The sequence below is a fragment of the Neomonachus schauinslandi genome, chromosome 3, assembly GCF_002201575.2.
Source record: "Neomonachus schauinslandi chromosome 3, ASM220157v2, whole genome shotgun sequence".
Lineage (NCBI taxonomy): Eukaryota > Metazoa > Chordata > Mammalia > Carnivora > Phocidae > Neomonachus > Neomonachus schauinslandi.
The window spans coordinates 143163382-143181497 of NC_058405.1; the positions used below are offsets into that span (position 1 = coordinate 143163382).

The 18116-nt window shown below is 40.4% G+C and overlaps 1 protein-coding gene across 1 annotated transcript in view; it reads right to left on the reverse strand.

Moving 5' to 3' along the window:
* The window catches only part of FRZB (frizzled related protein), a 32471-nt gene extending 14765 nt beyond the window's left edge, over positions 1 to 17706 (reverse strand). Inside the window, exons 1-2 of the mRNA XM_021703362.1 lie at positions 16833 to 17706; positions 10595 to 10642 (exon numbers count right to left, since the gene is read on the reverse strand). Of these exons, the coding sequence (XP_021559037.1) occupies positions 10595 to 10642; positions 16833 to 17310 (526 nt within the window). The 5' untranslated portion in view covers positions 17311 to 17706. The remainder of the gene's footprint in view (positions 1 to 10594; positions 10643 to 16832) is intronic.
* Positions 17707 to 18116: the final 410 nt, after the last annotated feature.

The window sequence follows — 18116 nt, forward strand, 5'->3', positions numbered from 1 at the left end:
CTCACCTATAAGAGGTGTCAATAAGTACGCCCTTAGGTAATTTCGGACTTATCTTTTACAGAATTACTGGGAGAAATAAATGAGGGAATACACATAAAATACTTATCACAGTACCTGGTATACCTGCCTCATAAATGTCAGATTTAATCAAGATTCACTGGGATTTTTAATCCATTATATATAAAGACCACCTAATGAATAAGAGAAGGACTATTTGTCCAAGGTTCCTTGCCACCTACAGAACTGTGGTGCCCACCAAAATTAAGCAATCAGGCTTTTCAACAGTACCAGATTCTGCTATTTTGATTCAGGTAGACCAAGCTAATTTCTGTCCTGATGTAAGGAGTCCATTTGAATTGTCATGTACATATTCAAAATTGGAAGGATCAAACTTAGCAAGCCAAAATGATCACATATGTAACCATTCTAATAAGTATTAGAATGCAAGAGAATATGACAAAATGATTAAGGGCACATGGGTTTGAATCCCAGCTCCATTCCTTCCCAGTTGTGTGACCTTGGGCAAGTTACCTTTGGCAAAACCTATTTCTAAACTAATACTGTCTACCTCATAGGGTTATTGTTAAGAATTTAAAGAATAATTCACTTAAAGAATTGGGCACAAAGCCTATTACTTAGTAAATCATCCACTGAATGTTAGCTCTTAGCAGTAGTAGTAATATATAAACAAAAAGATCTGAAGATATTTTATGCAAATTCAAGAGCAGACAATGAAACAGAAGAGATGATTTTCTAACCAAAATCACCTGCAAGTTGATTTAAAAATTAAAGTTTAAAGTTTATACTTAAAAGTTTAAGTTTAAAGGCGTGCCCGGGTGGCTCAGTCATTGAGCATCTGCCTTCGGCTCAGGTCATGATCTCAGGGTTCTGGGATCGAGCCCCGTGTCGGGCTCCCTGCTCAGTGGGAAGCCTGCTTCTCCCTCTCCCACTCCTCCTGCTTGTGGTCCCTCTCTAGCTGTGTCTCTCTCTGTCAAATAAATAAATAAATAATCTTTAAAAAAAAAAAACTTTAAAAGTTTAAGTTTAAAGATAAAAATTTACTCAATTTTTTCCTAGAGATAGAAACTTTTATATGTATTACATTTAGTTTGGGGGGGAACTATATAAAAAAATAGAATTGAGAAATCACATTGGTATTATGCTCCCACAAGGGTTTACTATTCCACAAAAAAGAATGAAATGATACACAGAAGTGGATAAATCTCAAAAACGTTACACAAAAACAAAAGTAGCCAGTCACAAAAGAATATTGTACTATATGATTCCATTTACATGAATCTGAAAAACAGACATTAATCTATGGTGATAAAAATAACATCTGTGCTTGCCTCACAGTGGGGTGGGTGATTGGGCCCAAGGGAATTCTTAGGGGTGATGGAAATGTCTTTATTTTGATCAGGGTGATAGCTACATAGATGTATACATTTGCCAAAATTCAGTGGGGCATACACTTAATTATGCATTTTACTGTGAGTGAATTATATATCGATAAAGTACCATTAACATAAAAATTCATGAGACATTCCTTTCATTTTTCCATAAACTGAACTGTGCCATGACTTAGCAGCTGTTCATTATATGTTTAAAATAATATTCATTTCCCAATCATAAACATAAGACAAAGAATCTATTAGATTTTATTTTGGATAAGAGCAGTATGTGGAAAATGCAATGCAGTTGATTGGTGAACATAGGTAATAAGGCTTTAAAAAGCAAAAATAACATTTGCTCAGTTTAGCTTAAAAAACAAACCTCAAATATTGTAATAAAGGTCTCTATTCATGGTAATTTGTACTTTGTAAAAGGGAACTGTTTAAGATTGAGAGGGCTAACACTGTATTAATAAGAAAAGGAAATTTAGTTTATTCCTTTAGGATTTAGGTCTTTGGAAATTTTTAAATAAACTGTCCTTCACAACATTTCTGGATCCAAGGGTCATTCAGGATATACAAAATATAATCAATGAGATTTGCTCATTTTCTCCTGTGAGAGCTGAAGTATTATGTTCAGTGATATACTCTAAAGAGCTCAATTAACAAAAACATAAAGTGGGTTTCACAGTCTTTTAGAACATCATATATCAGGGTGCCTGGGTGGCTCAGCCGGTCTTGGGATGGAGGCCTGCGTCTGGGCTCCCTGCTCAGTGGGGAGCCTGCTTCTCCCTGGCACCTCTCCCTGCCCCTCCCCCACCTGGGCTCTCTGGCACACTCACTCTCTCTTGAATAAATAAAATCTTAAAAAAAAAAGGAACATCAGGATCTATCTAGCCCTCTCAAGCACATAGAAAACAGGGCAGAAAAGGGAGGTGCGGTCACTGCTCACTCCCTCACCCCATGTCCCGGGTATACAGTATGCCTGGCAAGAGGAGGCGGCCATGACATTTCTAAGGAACAGTGGGGTGGATGGACCAATTAGCGGACTATGAAGTTTCGATACTGAGGACCTGAGAAAACAACGGTGCCACATACTAAAAAAGAAAGTTGCAAGGAAAAAATCTGTGACACAAAGATAACTTTAATTATTAACTAGGTTGTATTTGAAGTACAACTAGGTGGCCCGGGTAGAAGTGTTTACTGAAGGAGAAATGTGGTGCTCTCCCCGTGGCAGTGATAAGACCTGGAGTCACAAGAGTGATAACTAAGCCCATGGAGCTGGCTGCACTCCAGTGGGAAGAAACCACTGCAGAGAGATAGGGGCAGAGACCAAGCACAGAGCCTCAGGGAATGCCCACTGCTGGGGGAGGGTAGGAGAAGCACCAGCAGATTTGGGTAACAGCTCGAGGAGAAGAATGCTTATGAATAAAAATGAGTCAAAAGTGTCAAATATTGCAAAGTAATAAAGGACGCATATACTTATAGGCTATTGTAAAATTGTAAATATACTACTTTCTATCTACCCTAATTTTTTTCCAGCAAAGGGCAGAAGTTGCCCCCAAGTTAATTCAGCTGCTATTGTCAATAAACATTTGCACCAAAGGAAAAAAAACAAATTCCTTCTCTAAATTAGGAGAAAGTCAAAGGGGAGGAAAGAAGTTTGGAGAAGGAGAGAGGGAGAGAATGAATCTATACTACCCAAGCCAGGCCTAGGCCATCCCCAGAAGAGGGGTAGCTGGGGCAGACCTGGCAGGTGCAGCAATCAGGAATCCAGTTACTCAGCAGCTGCCCCTCAGCCCCCCAGAAGAGTTTCTCTGAAGCACCTTTGAGATAGGGGCAGGAAGATGTTAGCGAAAACTTTGTAGAGCACCCAACTTACACTGGGGATACTGCTAATGTTTCCGTGATTCGAAAATACATCCGATGGAAACTCAGAGGTCAATACAGCCTGATTTTGTATTTAGAAACAAATCAGAAAAGTAATTTGGTTATGCTTCTATAAGAGAACAGAGAAAAGAGAGAAAAAGGAAAAGAATTGTTAAACTTCCAGACAAAGGATAAATTAACTGGAGTTTCTTTTCCAAATTCCAGGCAGAAATAGCTTGACACTTTTGAAAGTGAGGTTATGTGGGTTACAGTGTTTTTGTACCTTCCTCATTCCCTGTTTTATCAACCTCAGCTGCTCCATTTTTCCAAAGCATAAAATTTTGAGTGTGAATAATTTATATTTTTTTTACAGAACATGTGACTACGTCAGTGCATTTTTTTGCAAGCAGAATGATCTTGGTTTTGCCTGTTTGTTGGTTGGTTTTCATCGTTCCCATTATACCAGGAAACAGGGAAACATTTGTAAAAGAGGAACAGTAAACACTAAACCCAGGAAATGACATTCATTCCAGGTAGTTTTACACATTGAACTGTTTTCGTATATTATTTATAGTATTGTTTATGCCATCTTCTTTTGTTGACACATTGAAGTGCTATATTATTCTAACCATAACTTCTGGACAATTTGATAGCACATGCCTGCACTTGGCCAAAAATGTTGACTTACCAATTATACTATACAAATGAGCCTTGTGGTTTGTTTTGATCAAATATAAAGTAGGAGTGATCATTAAAATAGAACCAAGGCTAGACACCGGTAATTTCCAGCTGATTTTATGACACTGCCAAAACATTCTCAATTGCATCAAGAAGGTAATGAAATAATTCTAAATAAGTCATTTTCATTCACTTACGTTTTTTCACAAGATAAATGTTTGTTGGGCACCTTTGGCAGACATTGCCTCTGGCCAAGCCCTTGTCACTCTGACAAGATTCAGTGGAAATCAACAGTGAAAACTGCTGCAGTCTAATGAAAATTCATATCTTGAACTTATTTACAACTCAATAAAATAAATATTCCACTTCCACATATAAGTCACCTTACAAGGCAGAGGCACCTGGGTGGCTCAGTCGGTTAAGCATCCGACTCTTGATTTTGGCTCAGGTCATGATCTCAGGTCGTTTCAGTGGAATAATTCTTATAGAGGATGAGCAGGTAAATTAACAACTAAAGTAATTCTTTTGGTATTAATAGTTTGTTTTGTTCTGACATTAATAGTTTAAAGTTACAGGATTCTCAATAGAAAAGGAATGGTATTTTCCCTTTAAGTTTCCATTTTCCCTTGAATTTGGAGAGAAGTATAGAGTTAATAGTATTTAACAAAGTCAGGAAGAAAGTTGAAATTCAAAGTTGAATGTTGACTGATTATCACAAATAAAACCAGATTGGCTACTTTCTACTGGGAAGTCCCGTTTCCCATTCTTAGATCTTCCCTTAAGCCTTCCCACCACCAGCATCCTCCACAGCCAAGAAAGAAAACCTAATTCCTCCTGCTTTTTTTTCATTAAATATTTTTATTATGACAGGGATTCAACACATTGAAAGACAACTAAAGCTGGGTTTTTTTCGGGGGGGGGGGGCGGTGAAGTGCAACCTGTTGTTTCTACTTTGAATGGTGGGTGTTGAGAACTCAAGGAGCTATAAAGAAGGAAAGGATGTGCTCAGGGAAGCTTGTCCAGTCCAAAAGGAAAGAATGTGTCGGGGGCGCCTGGGTGGCTCAGTCGTTAGGCATCTGCCTTCGGCTCAGGTCATGATCCCGGGGTCCTGGGATCGAGCCCCGCATCGGGCTCCCTGCTCCGCGGGAGGCCTGCTTCTCCCTCTCCCACTCCCGCTGCTTGTGTTCCTGCTCTCGCTCTCTCTCTCTCTGTCAAATAAATAAATCTTTAAAAAAAAAAAAAAAAAGGAAAGAATGTGTCGACTGTGGAGGCTAAATCAGAAATGAAAGCAAATATAAAAGAACTTCCCACTAATCTCAAGGCTGTGGAGGGGAATGACACCTCTCGCTCTCTCTCTCAAATAAAAAAATAAAAAATCTTTTAAAAATAAAGAAAAGACACCTTACAAGGCAGGACACACAGACCCAAATCAGTGCAAATTCCTAGAGGAAAGTGAAATAGAAAAGGTATACAGTAACTAATTGTAGTTATAATGTTCTTGTAAGAGCAAATACAGCATTAATCATAGAAATAAAAACTAGAAACAACCCAAATATCCAAGAACATTAGAATAATGTGTGGTATATTCATATGATAAAATACTACACAGCAATGAAAATTCAGAAGTACTACTATACACAGCATAATAAGGAGCAGAGGAAGCCACACACACACACACACACACTATATATTCATAAAAGATCAAAATTAGGCAAAATTAATATATGCTATTGGAATTTCTGCTAGTAGTTACCTTTGGAAAGAAGGGTGGAAGGAGCAATTTGGAAGAGGCACAAGGAGGCTTCTGAAGCGCTGGTAATGTATATATCCTAATCTGTGCAATGGTTACACAAGAGTGTTTACTTTGTGACAAGTCACTGAGCTGCATGCTTATGATTTGTGGGGTTTTTTTTCACATACATCATACTTCATTTGAAAGCTTATTTTACAGTAAGATGGAGTAACTAGACTCCACCCTGTCTCTCCCACTGAACACAGTTACAGAATGTATGAAGCAACTACTTAAGGACTCCAAAAAGTAAATAGTAGCAGGAAGATTGGGAAAGACGACCAATACTATCAAACTGGTAGTGGATCATCAATTTTTCCCCTCTGGTACCCTCCAGCCTAGTTTCAACACAGCCCAGAGCCTGTAAGTGGGCATTATGCAGACAGAATTCTTCAGGAGAAGCCCTCTAGTTCTGACTCAAGAAGTCGGAAAGGGTCTTCTAACACTCCATTCTCTTGTATCCCTCAAGAAATCCTGGGGCAGTACTGACAATAGCTGCACCAAGGGAGGCCCTCAGAAGCCTAAACTGCTGATGTTAGAGAACGCTTTTTTCTGATTGAACATGTAGTGTCAAGAGATTGGGGTAAAGTCCCATTGCTTTGTCCTCCCACCATCTGGCCTCGATGCAGAGTCAGTCACAGGAAGTACATCAGAGAGTGGGATAAATAAAGCTCCAGCTTTCTGGCCAAAAGCCCAAAGCTGGGGAGCCCCCAACAAACTGAAAAGTACTGAGACGACCACAGAGAGGGAGGAACTTAGAAAAAATTCCATAAAATTGTTTATGAACTGGTCGGTTCACCTGTGGTATATATGAATCTGACACTAAGCAGTATACCATAGACTTTGAAAACTAAATTATGGGACAGATATTGCCCTGATCTCACACTGGCCACTGGGTAGGATGCACGTGGAATGGGTCTGAAAGGCATTGCAAAGACTGACAATGAAACGGATACTGAAAGCACAACCCACAGAAGACAAGTCAGAATTTGCTACTTTAACCCAGCAAGATTGACTCCTGCTAAAATAAAAATATCAACATTTTTCATAGAACTTTAAATAAGACCCAAATTCTTAGAACATAATAATCAAAATGACCAGGATGCAATAAATTACTCCACAGATGAAGAACCAGAAAAATCTCAATATGTACAGGAAAAAAAAAATCAGATGACACAAATGTTAAAGTTATCCAATAATAATTTCAAGGCAGCTTTTATAAAAATTCCCCAAAAAGTAATAGTGAACACCCTTGAAATGAATGGAAAGATAGAAAGTCTCAAGAAAGAAATAGAAGATACAATGGAGAACCAAGTGGAAATTTTGAACATGGAAAATTGTAATAACTGAAATTTAAAAATTCACTGGATGGGCTCAATAGCAGAACAGACATGATCAAGGAAAGAGTCAATGAACTTGAAGACAGACCAAAAGAAATTATCTAATCTGAAGAAACAGAAGAGATCGGGAGGGGAATGAACAGAGCCTCTGAGACCTGTGGGACAATAACAAAAGCTCTGACATTCACATCATCATAGACTTGGAAGTAGAAGAGAATGTGCTGTAAAAATAAATATTTGAAGAAATGGTTGCTGAAAGCCTCCTAAATTTGACAAATGCAAAAACTTATAGACTCAAGAAACTCACTTAACCTTAAACAGGGTAAGCCCAAAGAAATCAAATTCCAGACATAGCATAATCCAACTCCTAAAAACTAAACACCAAAAAAAATTCTTGAAATCAACTAGAGAAAACTGATGAATTATATAGGGGAACAATGATTTGAATAACTACCAATGTCCCATGAGAAACACTGAGGACAGAAGTAAGTGGAATAACTTTTTTAAGCCTGAATGAACTGCCAACCCAAAATTCTTTATCCAATGAAAATGTCCTTTAAGAATAAAGGTGAAAGGTAGACATTTTCAGATAAAGGAAAACTAAAAGAATTTGTTGCCACCAGAACTGCTCTAAAAGAATTGTTGAAGGATGCTCTTCAAGTAGAAGGAATACTAGAAATTGGGAAAAATGATAGAAATTAAAAATATCTGTGTAATCATAGTAGGCTATTCTCCTATTGAGTTGTTTAAAACATTTTTAATGTCAGGGTGCCTGGGTGACTCAATCAGTTAAGCATCTGACTCTTGGTTTCAGGTCAGGTCATGATCTCAGGGTCATGAGATCAAACCCCCTATCAGGCTCCACACTCAGCACAGAGTCTGCTTGAGATTCTGTCTCTCACTCTCCCTCTCCCCCTCCCCCCCAAAATAAATAAATCTTTAAAAGAAACATTTTTATGTCTGAAAGAAAAAATATAGGTATATATATTCTCATGATACATGTATCATGTGAAAAAAATATATATATAACACAGATATATACGTGTGTGTGTATGAGAGAGCGAGAGACATTCACATAATCTAAAATAAATTAGGAAATGGAAAACAGGAATGAAAAAGATAAGGAACAAACAGAAAACAAATAATAAAATGGTAGATCTAAATACAAACATATCAATAATCACGTTAGATGTAAATGGTCTCAACACACCAATCAAAAGACAAAGATTGGTAAAATGGACAAAAAAACAATACCAACAAAAAAATGACCCAATTATACCAGGTCTACAAGAAATTTATTTAAAACATAATAATATATGTTAAAAATAAAAGGATAAAGATTACCTTGCAAATACCAATCAAAAGAAAATTGAAGAAGCTATATATTAATATCAAAGAAAACAGACTTTTTTTTTTTTTTTAAGATTTTATTTATTTGACATAGAGAGACATAGGGAGAGAGTGAACACAAGTAGGGGGAGCGGGAAGAGGGAGAAGCAGGCTTCCTGCCGAGCAGGGAGCCCGATGCGGGGCTCGATCTCAGGACCCTGGGATCATGACCTGAGCTGAAGGCAGACGCTTAACAACTGAGCCACCCAGGCGCCCCTGAAAATAGACTTTAGAGCAGAGAAAATTACGAGATAAAGAGGGACATTACATGATGGTCAATTCCCCAATTAGACATAAAAATACTGTGAATGCACCAAATAACAGAGTTTCAGAATACATGAAAGAAAACTGATAGCCCTGAAAAGAGAAATAGAAAAGTCTACAATATTTGGAGACTTAAATATTAATCTCAAAGTGATCAATAGATGTAGCACACAGATAATGGGCAAGAATATAAAAGTACTAAACAACAGTATTAACTAATCTAATTGACATTTAAAGAACATTCCACCCGGGACACCTGGGTGGCTCAGTCATTTAAGTGTCTGCCTTTGGCTCAGGTCATGATCCCAGGGTTCTGGGATCAAGCCCCGCATTGGGCTCCTTGCTCAGCGGGGAGCCTGCTTCTCCCTCTCCTCCCTGCCTGTGCTCTCTCTATCTCCGTCTCTCTCTCTCTCAAGTAAATAAATAAAGAACATTCTACCCAACAACTGCAGAATATACATATTTTTCCCCAAGTTCAAATAAAACTTTCACCAAGATAAATCATATCCTGGGTCACAGAATAAACCTTAACAAATTTAAAAGAATCAAGATTATACAAAGTATGTTCTCTAATCATAAGGGAATTAGAATGAAATATAACAACATAAAGCAAGAGAAAAATCCCCAAATAGCAGCAAATATAACAGCACAAGTAATTCATGAGTCAAAGAGGTAGTCTCAAGGGAAATTATAAAATATTTTAAACAGAAGAAAAATTAAAATAAAACCTATCAAACTCTGTGAGAAGCAAACAAAGCCATCCTTAGATGGATACTTATAGCATTAAATTACTATACTAGAAAGGAAGAAAAGTCTCAAATCATAATCTAAGCTTCCAGCTTAAGGGGGGGGGAAAAAGACAGCAAAATAAATCCTACGCAAGCAGAGGAAAGCAATACTGAGCAGAAATCAATAAAATTGAAAACAGAGAAACGATAGAGAAAAATCAATGGAACCAAAACATGGTTCTTTATATCCAGAATACAGCACTACTTTCATAGACGTAAGCTATCACTCCAAACCTATTAAAATAGCTAGGATTAAAAAAATAAAAACCTGAAAATACCACATGCCAGAAAGGATGCACAACAACTGGAACTCTAACACATTGCTAGTGTAAAACTGAACAGCCATTTTGGAAACAGTTTGGCAGCTTTTTACAAAGTTAAACATACCCTTACCATATAACCCCAGTAACTCCATTCCTAGATATCTACCCTAGAGAAATGAAGAATTATGTTTATACAAAAACCTTTACACAAATATTTATAGTAGATCTACCCATGACTGACAAAAACTAGAAACAGCCCAATAATCCTTCAAGACATGAATGGCTAAACAAATGGTAATAGACTCAAGTCATAAAATATTTGGCAATTAAAACGAATCGATACTGCTACATGCAGCAACAACTTGGACAAAGCTCAAAGACATTATGGTAAGTGAAACAAGCCAATCTCCAAAGGTTACATACTCTACCATTCCATTTATAAGATCATCTCAAAAAGACAAAGCTGGAGTGGGGAATACATCAGTGATGACCAGTGGTTAAGGGTGAGAGAAGCTTGTAATTATGGAGAGATAGCATGAGGAAGTTTCTTCTGAGGTGTTAACAACTATTCTGTATCTTTATCGTGGTAGGGGTTACACAAGTCTACCCATGCATTACAATCCACAGAACTCATGAAATCCACACAATTTTTAAAGACCAAGAGAAAAGGTCAATTTTATTATATGCTAATTTTTAAAATATAATTTTTAAAGTTTACTTTTAAAACATAGGGCACAAATGTACCCATATAAGAGTTGAGTATCTAGGTTACAAAGACTAATTTGAAAACAAACGAAAATTAGGAAGATAGTGATATACTCACCACTGCTGGCCCCTCTACAGTTTCCATTACTAGAATCCATAGGAAAATCTGAAAGGTGATAGAATAAAGAAAGAATTATACTTTATTCATTATTATTTCAAAAGTTCCCATATAAAAATCCAATTCAGTTGTGAATTTAATTTGGGCAAGAACCCAGAAGTCTCAAGGAAGTGGATTCTTATTATGAGTGCCATGAGCTTGGCACTCTATTACTTTTAGGTCAAATAAGAACAAGATCTTTTCTTTTGTGTGATTGAGAGATGATACACTTTCTTGAATCCTCATCAACTGCGCATAAAATTTCAGGATTTAGTAAGTTTTTGAATCTCATGAAATTTCTGACACAATAAAGTCCACGTACATATTAAGCATTCACCTAACACTTGCGTCTTAACTAAAAGAAGCAAACACATCTCTTCAATAAATAGATGTATCACACGTGACTAGCATATATTTAAATTCTTAGTGCGTCAGGAAAGCAGTCAGAACACATTCTCATGCCCTTTGTTACCTGTAAACTAAACAGTTCTTCAGCAGAAAGCAAGCATACCATGCAAGGACCACTCAAGCCAATGCGATAAATAGACATGGTAATAACTGGAAATTGCCAATGACTCTACCATAATCCCAGAAAATGGTAGTGAAACACAGTAAATAGTACTTATATAAAGTTCTTCTGTGTTCTATTTAAGAACATAGCCTCTAGTGAATAAGAGTGCCTCAGCAAAACAGCATGCTGAGACTTGCTGCACCTCGCTATCTATTCTTATTGATACTTCACCTCCAAACTTTTATATAAGTTTTAATTTTGTATTAACACTTTATGTTAAATAAGTTTAATATCTGTTTATCCTAACAGAAAATAACATTCTTCCCCTGTCCTTTTTCCTTATAGGATGTATCATGAATAAATTAAAAAGGACTGGCTAAATACCATTTTAGGACAATAGCACTCAAAATTACAATTAATGAATTACTTTCACGGGCTTAGTAATGATCATCTGGGATTTTTTTTATCTTTCATTTTTATTCATTTTTATTCATCTGGTATTTAAAAAGCTATATACAAGGAAAGATAGTAACCACCAAATAAACAAATAGGCAACAAATACTTGATTCTAAAACATTAGTTCAACTCAGTCATATACTATTAATTTAATGACTTTTACCCTATTCAAAGACTTTATTCATGATAAATGTATCCAAGTGTTAAAGTAACATGCCAATGGTTTTATTCCTGAACAAGTCCAATAATCATAACACACAAGTGATCTATACAAAAATTATCTCTCTGGGGGTGCCTGGGTGGCTCAGTCTGTTAAGCATCCAACTCTTGATTTGGGCTCAGGTCATGATCTCAGGTCCTGGGATTGAGCTGCGCGTTGGGCTCCCTGCTCAACAGGGAGTCTGCTTCTCCTTCTCCCTCCGCCCCTCCCCCCTGCTCATGTTCTCTCTCTCTCTCAAATAAATAAATAAAATCTTTAAAAAAAAATAAGGTAAAAATCAAAGCTGACTCCCAGGCCTGGAGCATGGGTATGCTGGGGCCTCATAACCATATAAAAGATACTAGAAAAGTATAGGCAGATGAGGATAAGGAAATGAGGAGTTCACTTTGTGGCATGATGAGACTGAGGGGCTCTGGGTTAGATGTGAGAGTCTGGAATGCACTCTTATCTCAAAAGGGCAGTGAGGTAGTTATCTCTAATCTCTTGGAATCCCTGTCCAGGGCTGTCTTCTATTCTCTTAAGCTACATATAAGTGGGCTTTCAAAATACAATAGACAAAATTTGATCCTTTAACTGCAATCTGATAGTCAAAAGACGCCGATTCTTTCTAAAGTTATGAATCACCTCTTTCTTCATGAGACAGGAAGTGTAGTGGAGAATGGCTTCTGGCTTGAATCTTTTCTCTGAATAGCTTTATGAACTTGCACAAATCACTTGTACGCCTCCGCTTCCTTTTCTTCAAAATACCTACCACGGAGTTATTATAATAAGTCGATATGCATAACACACTTAAAACAGCAGACAGAATATGTTGGTACATTCTGTTGCTGCCCAAGATCCCTCTCCTGAGAGGACATATTGTTGTTTAGCTGTGGTTGCTAAACACTCACACTCTGCTTGGCCATTTGTCAGTCACTTCATATGAAGAGTTCTTTTGTTCTTCTCTATTCCCAATGTCAATCTCAAATGACTTGCTCAAGGTCTAACATTAATGGCAAAACTGGAATTCCAACCTCTAAAACTGTGCAACTGCAGAAACAGAATTCTTAATTATTCAAAACTGTAGCTCTTCTTTCTATACACCTCGTGGAAAGACAAAGGCCAGACAGAACGGAGTTGATTTTGCTATTTATAGCAACAATGATTTGGAAGTTTGGTAGTAGGAATGAAAGAGAAAAGGAGTTATTAAAATAAGATTTGGGGACTACGCAAGATTCTATTACCACTAATTAGGTTAGCTATAATGAAATACCAGAACTCATGGAGATACCCTCTTCCCTACCCCGTCCAGAGTGCCTTTCAATATTTTATGGAATGAGGGATCCTTAGAACCAGGTTCTCTCCGGCCTTAATCTAAAATTTCCATTTCTCCTTTCCACTCCATTTGCCTTCCTATCACACTAAATAATTCTTCCTTCTTGGTATTCGGCCCCTCAAATATTTGCAGACCAGAGCTAAAGAAAAGGCTGCCTGTTCCTCAGAGCACGGAGAAATGAGTGCACAGCGGTGCCTGCACCTGAAAGCTGGTGCAGCACAGGCAGGCGAGAGAGATGTGGAGACGTGTGTTCGCTGGGCTGACGAGCTAACACCGCCATGGAAAGCAGCAGTGACTGAGGACTGATTATAAAGCCCTTGGCATGGCGAACCATGGGTGTTGAATAAATAGCTGGTAAATATCATACCACAGTTTTCTTAAATTCTTGATCGTTACATTTCCAAGATAAACTACTTGTAATTGACCAACATCCCTCAGACTCATTCCTTCTTCCTGGTGCTCCCAAAAGGGATTTATTCTTGAGCCTGAGGTCCAGGTCCATTTGTGGAAAATGCAATATTAAGCTTATGTGTTCAGAAGGAAGATCTGCTTTTCCAGTTGGGTCCTGGCGTAGAGCTTGGTTTCCAGAGCTGAAGTGATCAAACTTCTAAGCTGTATCTGCGTTGACCAGCATACCACTTCAAAAAAGAACCCCTCACTTTGCTAAAACGACGATCATCGTGGCGAAAGAGCAAAGCAGCCGCACAATCTGCCAGGGACTACGTCCCAGGTACGATGCTGCTTCATTTCATCTTCGCCAGGCCCCGGGGGGATGTAGAGGCGGGCTGTCTCCATGGTACAGATCAGAAACTTTCAATCAGAGAGTTTACAGAATTTTCCCATAATAACACTCGAGAGGAGGCAGAGTCCAGATTCAGCGCCTGGTCTGCCGGGCTCCCGGCCTGCACTCCTGACTTGCCACACGATCCTGAAGCCTGGACTCGAGGTCTGAACTGGCCAAAATGAATTCTCAGATGAAGCAGTTGTGCATGAAGCCACAGCTCCATAGTAAACAGACAATGTGGAAAAAGAACAAATGTCATAGGAATTTGTTGGTAATGGTCAGGATAGGAGGTTTTTTTTTTTTTTTTTTAATGTATGCTGGCCCTTAGTATTTTGAAAGCAAAACATAGTTTGAAGCACTACTCCATTTCAATAAGACTTTGCTTTGTAAATGGGCCTAAACTTGTTTGTGGAGGGAACAGACCCCTGTGAATGGTAGGATTTAAAAATCCTCTTGGCATTGAAGGAATGTGAAGGGTGGCCCCTTTTATTCAGGGAGACCTCATTTTTGTATTCGACTGGTTTCTAATCATAAAACATAAGCAATTCTGTTTATACCTAAAGGAAGGGGAAAAAAGGGCTTCGTGAACTATCATATCCCACTGAACCAAAGAGTATATTGCATCGTAAATTAAACTGGCCACATATGGTAGTTACTAAGTAATTCCAGGTGCCTGACAGTTTGACCCAGGATAGGGAATGCAATTTTCAGCAAGCTGGCCTGGGAAGCCAGGAGACCCTTGGGGGTAGACTCCACCTCTCCGTTCCCCATCCCCACCTCCCCTGTAGCTGCCTCCTGCCGCTGGTGTCTTGGACTTACACTGAAGGTTGTGGTAAAGGGAGACTGTCACAAAAATACGGTTCCCACTGCCACCTAACCCTATTTTTCTAGCAAGGATGCTGTCAACAAAGCAGATATTATGGCATTTTAAAGCAGCTCAGAAACCAAGTCCCACATACTGACAAATTGTTTCCATGCATGGCCTATTTGAGTGCTTCAATGAGGCAATTGTTCTGCATTTGGTCCCCAATGATAGGTAATTCAGGGACACTTAAGGAAACTGCTTCCCATCCATATTGACCATGGTTTTTGAAAGCTGTTACCCTTGCCAAACGTCTCTCATTTGAGGTCCATGTCTAAGAGAGGTTTCAGAGCAAGTCTTTTCCTTTAAGGGGAGGAAAGCATTTCAGAGTGAACCACAGCCACCTCATTCCTAGTCCTTGGCCTGAGTGAAGCGCCAGCATTTAACTGATTCTAAGTGCCTGGCAAACCAGGGCAGCAACTGACCAAGCTCTTCCAGATTCTGCGCAGCCTGTGACATTAGTGAGTACAAAGGCTCAAGAGTGCGCTTCTAGCCCAAAGATTAATAAGAAATACATTCCTTTCTACTTATAGCATACAACCAGTTCTTAGCTCTTGATTAAAATCAAGAGGACAATAGGTCTATATAAGACCGATTCGCTAAGTGAGAGGACGATGGAAAAGCTTCTGGAATCTTTCTGTTCAGTGTTGGTTTTGCAGCTATTTGTACTTTTTACCTCTTCACTCACTTCCCGTTAAGCAGGTCAATGTGCACAGAAAGCAATTTTCCCACGTCATTTTTCTGACAACCAAGAACTATTACCTAGAAATGGACTAAGGGCATGAGCATAGGCTGAGCAAGTTGAGAGGCAGAAGAAGGAAAAAACTGATGCCCAGGAAATGAACAGAAGAGGCAATCAAGTCATCACATCTAATAACAGAGTTCCTCGGTGGGGGGGGGGGGGTATGAAAAAGGACCAACCATAAAATATTAAATTCTATGAGGGTGAAATTTGAGTTCAGGGGTAACTGGTAAGAGTGACATTGAGTGAGAATTAAATGAACCATAATGAACTAGGTCTAGCTGAGGTCTTCAGAGTTATGAGTGTCAAAATTAGACCAAACACTAGTGAGAAAACAACTTGTGATTGATTCCATTAAATGTAGAACTGCAATCCAGCTTTCCGGTAAGGAAAAATTAAGATGAATGTGTGGTTGATGCACACACAGAACAAAGGGCATGAAATAAGGTATTAAAGACATACTTGCAGAGCCTAACAATGGGATAAGGGCTGAGATTAAAAATAACATTACATGAGTGAATGATGATAGCACGCCTTAAATATAACTCCTTTCATCCATATGTCACTTACAAAAGGACTTGAAGGCATGTGGGAATGTGAAAAGAGCCCGGCAATTTCACTTCGCCAGCTCTGTGGCTGGGAACAAGTCACAGAAGCCAATTAGCAGTGCATAGCAATGTTTCACAGCTGTTTCAGTCCGGAATGGAAGAACAATTTATCTCATTGAAAGGAGGAGGAAATTTAAGGTGAAGGTAATTGCTCAAATTGGACTTTCAGCAAACACATACCACTAACATCTGTGGGTTGGAGTAAGGTTACTGAAATTATCTAGGCATTTCTAATGATTCGAAGAAAAGGGTGCTTCGGTTTTATGTTTTCACCACACAATCTTGACAAGCGGCTAAAACAGCAAAGCTATGGAAAATGGATGCTTGAGGATGCAAGAGAATCCGGGAAGAAAGTGCAGTGACTGTAAACAAATTAAGACAGTAAGAAGGGAGCATCACTCATACAAGATGAGGCTACGTGGACATGTAAAGTTTGGAAAGTGCAGGGTCAGTGTTGACAAGTGTAACCGGAGTGGAATGAAGTGCATGTTGTAGAAAGACAGATTACCTACTGGCACGGAGTGCATCAGTCTGGAAGACAGAAGAAAGAAGCGGTGCCCGACAGAGGGGTGATTAAGAGAAGCGATCCCAAGAAAAAAAAGGCAGAATTAGAAAGTAAAAGGCGAGTAGCAAAAACTCCCAGAAGCGAGAAGCGGGGTGGCTGGAGGTCAGCAGAGAGGCTGGGCCAGGTCAGGACTCACCGGCTCCGTCCGCGGTGACGATAGCCTCGGGAGAGATGCACACGCCACGGTCATAAACAGGCAGCTCCTCGCAGGCCAGACTCTCGGGCCACGAGTGGCGGTACTTGATGAGGATGGGCTCGCAGCCCTGCCGGGCCCGCTCGCACACAGACTTGCAGGGCTTGATGGGCTCGTGCTGGAAGTCAATGGTGCAGATGGGCGCGTACATGGCACAGAGGAAGAAGAGCAGATCGGGGCTGCAGTGGGTGCCCAGCAGACCTTCGAACTGCTCGATGGCCAGGATGGCGTTGGCCTGGGTGCTGTGGTGCAGGTGGTTGGGCATCTTGGTCATGTTCCAGGGCAGGGACTTGCACAGGGGGATGCGGACGGGCTCACAGGCTGCAGCCCAAGCTCCGGGCACCGAGGGCAGGCAAAGCGCAGCCAGGGCGAGCAGCCCAGCCCGCAGCAGCAGCATCCCTCCTGGACTGCCGCAGACCATGATCCCGGCAGGACGGGGCAGGGTGGAGTAGTGCCGAGCACGCCGAGAGGCCCGCTCCGCGGTCCCCTCTTCCCCTCCTGCAAGTGGACACAATGATCTGGGAGCTTCTCCTCCCCCGACGATCTCAGTTTCCTTGGATCAAATTCCCCCAATGGGGTCCCACGAGCTCCGCCGACCTCCTGCCGCCGCCGCCCCTGCCGCTCTGGCTCTTCTTTCCCGACGTCTAAGCCTTCTGGGGCAGCAGCATCTCTTTATTCCTTGCTCCCTCTGGCAGAAGCGTCAGACCTCGCAGATGAATCAGATTAGAGGAAAACAAGAGGAAGCGAGGGAGAAATAAAAACAAAAGTAGAATTCAGCTGAGGCACTTGGAGCTCTGGACTGTCACGTCCCCTGGATTACGAAAAGGTGCTAACAGAAGCATGAAATTCTCCAAGGGGGGAGGTAGGGGGCGGGGGGAGGGGTGCGGGGGATGGAGGGGAAACCAGAGGGAAAAGACTCTTAAGGGGGGAGGAGGGTGCAGTTAAGAGTTTTCAAGTCTTGTAGGCTGAGCAAAAAGATCCAGCTCTTGGTGTGAGCTGCCGCGGCTGCAGCGACCGCCGCAGGCTGGAAGGACCCGCCGGCCGCAGGAGCCCCGACGCGAGGTCTGTGCCTCGGACCTGCTGCTCTTCACTTTCGCACCTCCTGGCCAGAGAGGCAGCTCCGCCCGCGCCCCCCGCCGGGTGCAGTCCCAGCCCTCCAACGCCGGCTCCTCTTCCCGGGAAGGGAGCGGGTATGGGGGAGAGAAGGTCTGCGGGTTGGAGGCAGAG